Below are 12980 nucleotides of genomic sequence, written 5' to 3'. Positions count from 1 at the left end.
TTCATTTTGTTCCCTAAACGCTCGACTTTTTCATATCAATGTAAAATATATTCTTCAACTGTTACTCCACAATACTAAACACTTCGCTGTTAAGTAAAAACACAAAAGTTACATTTTAATTATTTAGTGCCCCCGCACCCCAGGGACCCTAGGTAAGGCCCATTCCCCGCTATATTTAAAGCGAAGACAAAACCACCACATTCACCCGGCACTGCAGGGCCACCTGAAAGGTAAAAACACGGCCCATTTCCCCGGCTATCCCCGGTATACCCCCGGACCTGGGGGGGGGGGGGGGCTGTGGTTACAATTGACTGGTGCATAACACAGAAGTTTTTAATGATACACAAATAATAAGTTTAATTTAGATCGACTTTTGTCAATAAAGCATCGCCATTTTGAAACCATCTAGCAGGTGCCCGTTATCTTTCCGCTTAATATACTTAACGATGGGATCTGTCATTGACTTGACTAGGAAAACAACAAGTAGGATATGGACGTGTAGTGTCGCCAAACCAAAAATCGTCAAAGACTCTGAAGCGGCTGTTTATATGGACTACACTCTCACAGATTGAACGTTTTGACAACTTTTTTTATTTTTTGTTGTGGAACGACCCAATTTGTTCAAAAATGCATGTAAACCTGTCATTTAAGACTGCTGACAAAAATTAAATCACAGCTTTTTATATTGAACCTCAAAAAATGATGTTTTATGTATTTTCCTTAAACCTTTTGTAACGGGTCAAGCCATAAAACATTAATTTTGGAACGCAAATATGAAAATCTATTTTACTCTGTGTGGCATTTAAAGGGAAACATAACGAATATCAAATGTAAAAAATGGACCCTTACGTGCATTATATTGGCTATGTTTTTGCAGTATTGTAACATGATGGTATTATAAAGTCCTAGTCAAAATAATTGTATGTGGACGTGACCAGATTCCGTAATGATATTTTATATGACGAATCCTTCATGTACAAATTGTTTTGACGCCATTCTCTTGCCAGTTGTTCAGATTCATGAATTAAAAAAAAAATGGTATGAATTTGGCATGAAATGTATTTAAGGGTTCCCGAGTACACATACATGTAGGTAATTGAAGAACAGACTTTTGGGTCTGAAATTCTTACAGTCCATGCCCTACAGACTGTGTAGGTTTCCATGAGAAACTTGTTCCTTATGGCTATAATAGCGACCAATCAGCAAATGAAAATTTATATGTACATATATTAATTTCGTGATAATCATTACTAAATTGTCAGCTGTGCATAAATGAATATTTAAGCCTTCTATTTTTATCCCCATCGCAATACATCACTGTTCTAAGTAAATTATGATCAAAAAGACATGATTTGACAGTTTTCTGCATTATTCCTGCATGCATGGTGTCAGAAACTTTTAGTCACTTACAGTGTATTATAGTTTGATTACTTTTGCTTCTCACAGTGTACTGTTGGCCAGAATTATACTTTCATACAATAGTGAGAGAGTTGTATACCCATTGTCAGTAAGTATTTTCTTCTTGTTACAGTTTGACAGTACCCTATTACATGAAGCCGTACAGACAGGACAGGTGCATATGGTGCAGACATTGCTTCAAAATGGAGCAGAGGCGAACTGTCAAAATAAGGTTACATTTTTGTAGTTTTTGTTGTCATACCGGTACTTTTTATGGTTCAAAATTGAACTGAAAAGTGAGCGTGTCCATGTTTTAGCAATACAGGTTAATAAATAAAGGTTTGTAGTCAGCATAATAAACCAGTGTTTTAATCATCATTATCTTATAATTTTTATCACAATACTTATATTCATGTTTATGTTTTAATAATCAGGTGTAGTTTATCTGGTCTTTTGCTGTATTAATCCACAAACACAATCAAGATTTGGTACTTTGAAGATAAGGCACATACAAAACAAATTTAATTTGGTACAAATCTTTTATTCTTGGAGGATTTAGTCATTTAAGGCACCTGCAATACTGATTTGGCACATGCACTTAAAGAATTAAGGCACCTGCAATACTGATTAGGCACATGTACTTAAAGGATAAATGCACCTGCAATACTGATTTGGCACATGTAATTAAAGGATTAAGGCACCTGCAATACTGATTTGGTGATTTAATGCATAAATAGGCTCATACAATACAGACCATATTTGAACAGTAAACCCTTCAAATAAATTTGTTAGAAAATGTATATTTTTGTTTGATTTGGTTTATATAACTTGTTTTACATTTAAAATAATTACAAGTGAGTTGAGCAAAAATTTAGTGCTCTCACCATTATGAATAGTTTGGCTCAGCAATCAGTCCATGATGACCATGTACAATGCTAAATGACTTGTTTATTTTATGCCACTTTTAAAAGTAATGTCATAGTGATAGGTAATTAAAAGTGAAATAATGATGATAGAAACACGAACACTACATTAATTGCCATGTTTTGTTTACTTTTATCTTCATACACTATATACATGTATTGTGATATGTTTTTGCCATTAATACCCATCCCTTGTACATTCAACAGCTTTATGACTTCAGGACCTGCGTACACCCTTACACCTTGCAAGTCGTGGGGGAAATAAGAAAATGGTGGAACTTCTACTGAATCATGCAGCAAACCCAAATGCGCAGTCCATGGTAGGAGATATGAACACATATTGTACATAGTTTAATCCATGGTAGGAGATATGAACACATATTGCACACAGTTTAATCCATAGTTGGAGATATGGACACATATTGCACACAGTTTAATCCATGGCAGGAGATTTGAACACATATTGCACACAGTTTAATCCATAGTTGGAGATATGAACACATATTATACACAGTTAAATCCATGGTAGGAGATATGAACACATATTGCACACAGTTTAATCCATAGTTGGAGATATGAACACATATTTCACACAGTTTAATCCATGGTTGGAGATATGAACACATATTGTACAAAGTTTACTCCATAGTTGGCGATATGAACACATATTGTACACAGTTTTATCCATAGTTGGAGATATGAACACATATTGCACACAGTTTAATCCATAGTTGGAGATATGAACACAATTATTGCACACAGTTTAATCCATGGTAGAAAATATGAACACATATTGCATGCAGTTTAATCCATAGTTTGAGATATTAACACATATTGCACACAGTTTAATCCATGGTTGGAGATATGAACACATATTGTACACAGTTAAATCCATGGTAGGAGATACGAACACATATTGCACACAGTTTAATCCATGGTAGGAGATATGAACACATGTTGCACACAGTTTAATCCATGGTAGGAGATATGAACACATGTTGCACACAGTTTAATCCATGGTAGGAGATATGAACACATATTGTACACAGTTTAATCCATGGTAGGAGATATGAACACATGTTGCACACAGTTTAATCCATGGTAGGAGATATGAACACATGTTGCACACAGTTTAATCCATGGTAGGAGATATGAACACATGTTGCACACAGTTTAATCCATGGTAGGAGATATGAACACATGTTGCACACAGTTTAATCCATGGCAGGAGATACGAACACATATTGCACACAGTTTAAAAGTTTCACAGACTCTGGTTAATTAAACATGATTGTAGGATACCCTACCACATATGAATTTGCAAATACAAATGTAAATATAGGTCTTGTAGAAAATTTTGAATGATCAGTTTGGGGCATTATATCAACTAAATCATATACTATTCCTCAAAAGAAAGGTTAACTTCTTTAAAAGTACAATGAACCAAATGACATAAGATTGTCACCATCGTTCTATTTTTGGTCACAGTAAAGTTATGACACTCCAGTTGACCTCATATTTTATCGTTGATGGCATATCTCTGCTGAGATCTTATTTCCTGCTGATATCACATTTTGCCGCAGGTTCATATTCTGATGACTGTTTATTGGCCAGCCCTTTTGTGGTGGGCAAGACCATGCATTATAGGATTTTTCAGAAAACTTGCCTTGAAGGTTCACCATAATGAGATGGTATATCAGGCACAAGACCCAGGTCTGTACCTCTACGGTCAAGGTCACACTTTGAGGTTAAATGCCAAAATGAGAAGGACTGCTTTGGACTGAACCTGGTTAGGGCTTTATCTTTACTATGTATTATTAGATTTTCAAAATCTTGCCATGGACGTTCTGGTAGCATCTTAATCAAGCATTACGAGATTTACAAAAAAACTTACATTTAAGAACATTATTTCTGTATCAAAGGCTCTTTACCTGATTAAACTTGTCACCATTTGTCATCTAGTTTTACTTTGATAGTTTTACTTTTAAAAGCAAGAAAATAAGAATAGATGCACCCAAATCCAGTTCATCCGTGCTAGGGTATGCATTGAATATATTATTGCTGCACACTTTAGGCAGCAGAGATTCCTGATTTTGAACTTAACAGACCAGGTGAAACCGCCACCCAAGAATTTGGCAGATTGTTTTCTCTGGAACACCTCTTACCCCTGGTAATTTGCAGTTTGTCTAAATCCTCTTAAATCCTGTGGGTGTACCCTTCCATTTCCTGGAGGGTGGTGTACAATATAATTTGAACTTGAAATTTGATTCTCTTCCCACCAGGATCGACAAACTCCACTTCATTGCGCGACTTGGAAGAAGAAACATGATGTTGTTGTGATGCTCATTGAACATGGAGCTGATGTCAACCTCTTTGACAAGGTTTGGGTTCTGCTCTAACTGAGGGGATACTTTAAATAAAGCTACAAAAATAATCATAAGTGTAATATTAGTTATAAATGTCAATGATTTCAACAGAGTTTCTGTCTGAAAAGTTTCTCTTTTAATGGACTATTTAATCAACATTTCTAATTTATACCGGTAATTGAAATAGTAAGCGACAATATAACAATGGTTTTAATTCGCACATACGGAAATGCATGAAGTATTGTTTGCTGGGCTTACTTAAAATTAAAATATAAATTAATTTCATATTTGATATTTGCCCTAAATGCTTGATAAAACTACTGGATTTGAGGGGTTTAGTTGTGTGATGTCTTTTAATTTTGTTCATCAAAAATTAAAACTTGAGATGAAAATATATTAATGTACCATTTATTTTTTGAAGGATGGATGGTTGCCCATTCACTGGGCTAGCAAATTACAAACTATAGAGATACTACTGTCAAATGGATCAATTGTTGATGCACCCTATGGAAAGGTTGGTATCCTACTCCCAGTTGGTACATACTGGGCTACATGTTTAATCAATGAATTTTCAATGAGAAACATTTTCAAGCTTGTTCATTTTTTCATTTTATTAACCAGGTTTTCACATAGTGAAACCTGGTTATTAGAATGGGGAACGTCGTTGTTTCCGGCAGGCGGGCGGGTGGGTAGGCGGCCAGGCGGCGTCAAACTCACCTATGAAACTGAATAACTTTAGTAAGGGTTGACATATCTTGACCAAACTTGGTCTATAGAAAGAGTTTATGGGTACCTTTCATGGGATTGCGTTTGAAGTCCCTAAGGTCAAGGTCACTGTTACTAAAAATAGAAAAACGGTTGAAACTGAACAACTTTAGTTAGGGATGACATATCTTGACTAAACTTGGTCTATAGGAAGAATTTATGGAGACCTTTCATGGGATTGCGTTTGGGGTCCCTGGGGTCAAGGTCAAGGTCACTGTTACTAAAAATAGAAAAACAATTGAAACTGAAAAACTTAAGGGTTGACATATCTTGACTAAACTTGGTCTATAGGAAGAGTTTATGGTGACCTTTCATGGGATTGCGTTTGGGGTCCCTAGATTCAAGGTCAAGGTGACTGTTACTAAAAATAGAAAAACAGTTGAAACTGAAAAACTTTAGGGTTGACATATCTTGACCAAACTTGGTCTATAGAAAGAGTTTATTGGTACCTTTCATGGGATTGCGATTGGGGTCCCTAGGGTCAAGGTCACTGTTACTAAAAAATGAAAAACAGTTGAAACTAAATAACTTCAGTTAGGGATGACATATCTTGACTAAACTTGGTGTACAGGAAGAGTTTATAAATACCTTTCATGGGATTGAGTTTGGGGTTCCTAGGGTCAAGGTCACTGTTACTAAAAATAGAAAAACAGTTGAAACTGAATAACTTTAGTTAGGGTTGACATATCTTGACCAAACTTGGTCTGTAGGAAGAGTTTATGGATACCTTTCATGGGATTGCATTTGGGGTCCCTAGGGTTTGTTACTAAAAATAGAAAAATGGTTCAAACTGAATATCTTTAGTTAGGGTTGACATATCTTGACCAAACTTGGTCTATAGGAAGAGTTTATGGATACCTTTCAAGGGATTGCGTCGGGGTCCCTAGATTCAAGGTCACTGTTACTAGAAATAGAAAAATGGTTGAAACTGAATAACTTAAGGTTGACTTATCCTGACACAACTTGGTATAAAGGGAGAGTTTATGGATTCCTTTCAATGGATTGCATTTGGGGTCCCTAGGGTCAAGGTCACTGTTACTAAAAATAGAAAAACAGACACAGGCTGAAGTTCTTCTGTCAATCATTAAAAACCTGGTTTCGTCGCATTGCGCCGTTTCTTGTTTAAGTTGAAGTTGCTTCCAAGGTGAGGTTGAAATCAGCAAGCCAAAATATTATCTATGGCTGTTTTTAAAAAAACTTGGGATATTCATATAAAATTTAGTAACTCTGCTACGAGTAAAAAAAGTTAGCAAGGCTTTGATAATGTTTTGCCTAAAACAACATGTGAAAAAACTCCATCATTGCCATTCATTGGTCATATTCCAGATCTTCACATGATAGTGCTAGTTTGGGGTTGTACAGGGTTTTTTGTCTGAATGTTATTATACCCTCACAAACGAAGTTTGAGGGGGTATATAGGAGTGAGCTTGTTGGTCGGTCTGTCGGTCGGTCTGTTGGTTTTCATGGTTTCCGGACGATAACTCATGAAAGGCTAGACAGATTTGAACAATTTTTGGTACACAGGTGTAACATCAGAAGATACAGGTCAAGTTCGATATTGGGGCTGGTGGGGCCAAGGTCATGGTCACTGTTACTGAAAATAGAAAAACGGTTTCCGGACGATAACTCATGAAAGGCTAGACAGATTTGAACAATTTTTGGTACACAGGTGTAACATCAGAAGATACAGGTCAAGTTCGATATTGGGGCTGGTGGGGCCAAGGTCAAGGTCACTGTTACTAAAAATAGAAAAACGGTTTCCGGACGATAACTCATGAAAGGCTAGTTTTTATTGTCAGCAGTGTAACTTCTAAATTACTCAACAGATTTAAATAAAACAATACATGCATGATAAAAGAAGATGCAGTGTGCAGTAACCTTGGAGTTATGGCCTCTTTTCAAAGGAATGGTTTGCCATTCCTGTGTCCAGGCGGCATTTGGGGGTATTCGTCACTCCTGTGACAGCTCTAGTTCATTATAATACGATATTCCTTTAGAGTTACATTTCTACAACACTTCCTTCAAATTTATGCCTTTATGAAAATAATGATTATATATATATATATGATTTATATGGCCCTTATGACTTTGTTTAAAATGCCAAAATCAAAGAAAAATGCAATTACTTAAAACTTTTCTCTTTAAATCGAAAAGCATTTTAGCATCATCTTACAGAGTTATAAAACTTACATAATCTGTGTATTCAAAGTAAACAAGTTCATCATCAGGACTTATTTGGACAAAATCATAATTGTCCCTTTAGAAGGCCATTTCAATATTGATATGATACATGTTGTTTAAATGAAGTTCTTCTGTGGTGACGTCAAGTGTGACATCAAATATAGCAGACAAGATGTGCCTTATATCTTCATGATTGAAAGCAGCATTCTCACAATTGATCAGATATAATTTTGAAGCTTTCAGCATTGCTTCATAAAATGAAAAATCAAATAGTCAGAAAAGCAAATGTATGTCTGAATGCCTAAATTGTGTTTCACAGCTATCAAATACGGTTTTTGTCTGATTTTCAAACCAGTGACATTGTGACAATACACATGTATATGTTGTGTTTTGGACTATGGCAACTATGTAATACATTAAAATGAAACTTGGTGCATATATTCTCACAATGAAAATACACATGGGTAGCAAGTCCCATCAGCCTGGCTAATAATTGAGTTATGCCTCATATTGTTCCAAGAAAAACAGACATGCATAGGCAACCACTTGCAGTAATCTTGTTTAAACTTTGCATTTGAATATACTTCTCCTTCAGAACCCTCGCACTCCATTCCTCTCTGCCTTGCTGGCTAGAAAGAAGAAAGAGGCCATTCTTTTTTTGGAACATGGAGCAAGTAATGAGGTATATGGGATAGTAAGTGATTCCACAATTTATTATTCCATTCTGCACATTTGTAAGCACAGATTTGAGCTCACCTTAGTTGTAGGCTGAGGGTGATGTATAAGGATCGATGAATGTCCGTCATCTGTCGTCCGTCGTCCATCCACACTTAGTTTGTTATCACTCTAGTGGTCACATTTTTGCCTCAATTGTCACGAAACTTGGTCAGGATGTTTGTTCCAGTAATTACTCGGACGAATTCGAATGTGGGTCATCTGGGATGAAAAACTAGGTCACATCACCCAAAATAGAAAAAAATTGTTAACACTACTGCTACTTTTTCAGTCCAAATATCCTGGAAATTTACTAGAAAGGTTGTTTCAATGATTTCTAGCTCAAGTTTGAATATGGGTCATCTGAGGTCAAAAACTAGGTCACAGGGCCCAAATATGGAAAAACCTTGTTAACACTTTAGAGGTCACATTTTCAGCCTAATATCCTGGAAATTTGTCAGAAAGGACGTTTCGTTGATTTCTAGCTCAAGTTTGAATGTGAGTCATCTGGGGTCAAAAACTAGGTCACAGAGCCTAAATATAGAAAAACCATATATATAGAGTCAGTGCTTTGTATCTTTTTAAACAAATACATATTTTTCTATACATGTTTTTACACACCTGTTTAAAAAAACTGGACATATAATTGATCCACCTATGGTGTGTGGAAGGGCAGACAGGCACCATCCAGTATGTAGTCCCATCAATTACTTTTCAACCCTTCGTCCAATCATGACCAAATTTTGGTCAGAATGTGTATGAACGTGTTTGATAATAAGCAAAATTGCTGTAGTTCCCTGAGAGTTATTGCACTTTAATTTTAGAAATTACCTAAAATTGCTCTTATCAATAACTTTTTAAGCATTTGTCCAATCATCAAAAAAATTTGGTGAGAATGTAAACGGGCATAATACATCAGAAAAGCCAAATCCCTGTTATTGCCCTTTAACTATCAACAAGTCTATAGTACAAAGTTTTACTTAGGTGAGCAATATAGGGCCATCTTGGCCGTCTTGTTTAAGAGTGCGTGCTCTTGTGTGAAAGTTAAGTCTTGCAGGGAGAACTCTAGAGTAAACCTGTCAGCTTAGTAACTACTAGTGATGAAACGATAATCGAGAACAATCGATTAATCGTTGCTGACCTTGCTATGTCGGCGACGATCGATAGTGGTTGTCCAAAATCGATGTCGCTAATGTTACTTCCGGTATCTACGTATTTTTTTGTTATTGGTTAAAGTCGAATAAATGTCAATTTTGCCTTCTGGTAAATTTCCGTTAAGTTCATTTTAACACGGATGATCACTCTCTTACACAACTGCGGTGAATGTAAACACTTTTGCTCAAAATTTTACAAACTCTCCCAAAATTACAAATGGTTTTTAATTGTTGTTAATGGTCCACAAATATTTAATACGCATTTATTAGCAGAAAATGCTAATGCAACTTGCTTGATGTGGTGTGCATCATTTTGCAATTGATGTGCACTTATAAAGTATGTGTTGTTAATGCAACTTGCTTGATGCGGTGTGCATCATTTTGCAATTGATGTGCACTTATAAAGTATGTGTTGTGTTGTTGTTATGTGTTTTAGTTAAGTTATTTAAGAAAGAAAAGTGTTATGGAAGTTTAGTTACTGTTGCAAAAAGCATGACTATAGCATCGCATGTACTCATTCCAGGTTTAACCATTTAAATGACCATGATTACACTTTGTATAACAAATATGTATTCCTTACTGATATTAATTATGAACTTTCGATTATTGTCCGATAGTAAATCGAAATGCTTGGTTCGATTCGATTATCGATAGCAAATGGAGTCCGATTTTCAAACACTAGTAACTACAAACAAAACTCTATGTGTGCCTTTTTGAGAAGAGGGTGTAGTGATAATGCACCAGTCAATTGTAACCATGGCCCCTCCAGGTCCCAGGAATGGCAGGGACTTTGACTTTCGGTCCAGCAAAGCTCGGGTAAAACCCCCGTTCTGCAGGGACAAACTGATGGTAAAATCCCCCCCAAATGCCCCCGCACCCCAGGGTAAGGCACATTCCCCGCTATATTTGGTGCGAAGACAAAACCACCGCATTCACCCGGCACTGCAGGGCCACCGGGAAGGTAAAAACACGGCCCATTTCCCCTGCTATCCCCGGTATACCCCGGACCTTGGGGTCCATGGTTACAATTGACTGGTGCATAAACCTATTTAAACATGTTTAATTGTCTCTAACCCAGGAGATCACGGTTTTAACCCCAGCCTTGGGCACTTTGTCTTGTCAAAATGAACACCAGCACTAGTCTATATTTAAGAAACTGACCCACCTTAAAAGTGCATTTGTTTTATTGAACATGAAATGAATATAGAAAGTTTCTGTAAATTTGATATTTTCATTGCAGGGAAAAGTGTGTTTACCAAAAGTGATAATGGAGGACAAACACTTTCGATCAGTAGATCAACTGGCTGCTGTCAAATCCTTATTTCACTGTGGTTTACAGTGCAGTGATTATGAACTTAATCTAATAGCTGCCAACATGGCCAATGAGGACATAAAACGCCAGTTACTGCAGAACTGTGCAAATATTGACCTATCACTGAAAGGAAAGTGTAGATCTATAATTAGAAGCCACTTGAAATTTTGCAATCAGGGAAGGTCAATACTGAAAAGTGTTCATAGCTTACCATTACCTGCTTTGCTAAAAAGCTATGTTTCATTTGTTCCGAAAGATGTTTTTGTCAAATCTAATTTGTGCTCCAAAACTTGAAAAATAATGAAAATATTTCTATCACAGAATGAAAAAGTAAGTGAAGAAAAGTTATTTTCCCATAGCAGTTATGCCAGAATATATTCAGCCAAACGGTCCAAAGATTGGCATCTTGTCAAGAAACTGGCTAGGTTTTGCTGCTGTATGCTCTAACATTTTTCTGCATTTGCAAAAAAGTTTCAACATGTATGTCTGTCACACATTCCTGACAACTCTGTATCTCCTAAACCACTTGAATAATTTTTAGGATTTTATGTCAGTTCTATGTCTCCTAAACTCTTAATGAATGAATAACATAACTTTTACATACCCGAAGATACGCCATGTGGACAATCTGAATGCGTCCTTTAACCAGATTCGATCATCAGGGTTGATAATAAACATGAAACTGGGGTCAAATATTCACCATATCATGAGGACACACATACCAGGCGCACTGGCCTAAGGTCAAGGTCAACAGTTTGATTTATGGATTTGGTGTCCGCTCCGTATTTTCTTAATCCCTTGAAGGATTCTCATGAAACTAAAGCCCACATTGCAGGCATGCCAGCCGCAGATCACATTTGATTCAATAGTTGCAGCCATAGATTGTATGACTGCTCTGTATCTTCTAAACCTCTTGAAGGATATCCAGTAAACTCTTGTCAAATGTTCACCACATTTATACGACGTGCAGAACCCATATTCCTAGCACACTGGCTCAAGATCACAGTTGAAGGTCAAAGGCTTTAGTTAAAAAATTTGTGTCCCCTCCCTATCAACTCAACCCCTTGAAGAACTTCATGAAACTTGTGTCAGATATTCGTCACATCAAGACAATATGCAGAATCCACACAAGAGGTGTATCACCGTAAGGTCAAGGTCATCATTTAATGTAAAAGGTTCAACTAACTGGTATTGATATCATGTCCTCTCCATATCTGTTTAACCTTTTAGGATTTTAACCACATTTACACGACATGCAAAACCTTCACTCCAGGCAAGTCGCCTCAAGGTCAAGACCACATTTGAAGTTCAAAAGTCAGAGTCATAGATTACATGTCGGCTCCATATCCCTGAAATTTCTTGGAAGGATTTTCATCAAACTGAGGTATAATGCTCAATGTCCTGGAAAAAATAAGACAAGCATAAAGGGAGACATTTGTATTTTTGTTTGTTTAAAAAAACAATTGTCTGGTTGAATTAATCAAGATGTACACCTCAACTTTCATTGCTTTAATAAACTGCCTTTCGGCAATAGCTGCTTTGCAAATATTTTCCGATGAATGCAACATCTTCAGATATGTTCGGATCACAAATCATTGTATAACAATATACATGTAAATTTGTTTATCTTGTAATTGTTTGTATTGTGTCAGCAGGCCCAAACAAAGAATTAAAGAACATGTAAGAAAGTATTAATTTATGATATGTATTGTTGTCATTAGTGTTTCATATTTATGTTTAAAGTGATTTTGAGTGATTGTATTTTTACCGCGTTATTGGGACGTATTTTTTTATAAAGTGTTTCCAGTAACCGTCGGGTCATTCTATTTACAGAATGGGTGAGATAGTATGACTGTAAGGTTTTCTTTAAGAAAAGAAGTGTTTCTTGAACAATTCTTAATGAAATAATGAACTATTGGTGTAAATATAAGTAATGAATGGCCTGAGTGATGTCATCATTGGGGATATGAATGCAGCTGGGCTGGTTAAAGTATGCATGAAGTGACTCCTCACACTCTAACCAGCCCTACTGATTCATACCCTGATAATGACATATATCCCACAATTCATTCCTTAATTGGGGAAATGATAGGACACCTACTTGTTGTCTCAGGTTTAATTAGATTAAAGAAGTTGTAAGATATATTAAAGTTATCACAAAATATAA

General features: G+C 36.3%; 1 protein-coding gene across 3 annotated transcripts in view; it reads left to right on the top strand.

Annotated features, from left to right (window-relative positions):
* The window catches only part of LOC128240112 (serine/threonine-protein phosphatase 6 regulatory ankyrin repeat subunit B-like), a 27887-nt gene extending 14907 nt beyond the window's left edge, over positions 1–12980 (top strand). For 2 of the 3 annotated variants that reach the window (XM_052956619.1, XM_052956617.1), the window contains 6 exons: positions 1532–1630; positions 2543–2641; positions 4604–4702; positions 5109–5201; positions 8229–8327; positions 10742–12980. In XM_052956619.1, the coding sequence (XP_052812579.1) occupies positions 1532–1630; positions 2543–2641; positions 4604–4702; positions 5109–5201; positions 8229–8327; positions 10742–11107 (855 nt within the window). In that variant the 3' untranslated portion in view covers positions 11108–12980. The remainder of the gene's footprint in view (positions 1–1531; positions 1631–2542; positions 2642–4603; positions 4703–5108; positions 5202–8228; positions 8328–10741) is intronic. The other variant, XM_052956618.1, reaches the window with a different exon arrangement.

This window comes from Mya arenaria, chromosome 7 (assembly GCF_026914265.1).
Source record: "Mya arenaria isolate MELC-2E11 chromosome 7, ASM2691426v1".
In the NCBI taxonomy this organism is placed as follows: domain Eukaryota; kingdom Metazoa; phylum Mollusca; class Bivalvia; order Myida; family Myidae; genus Mya; species Mya arenaria.
This window is presented reverse-complemented; position numbering and strand designations above follow the sequence as displayed.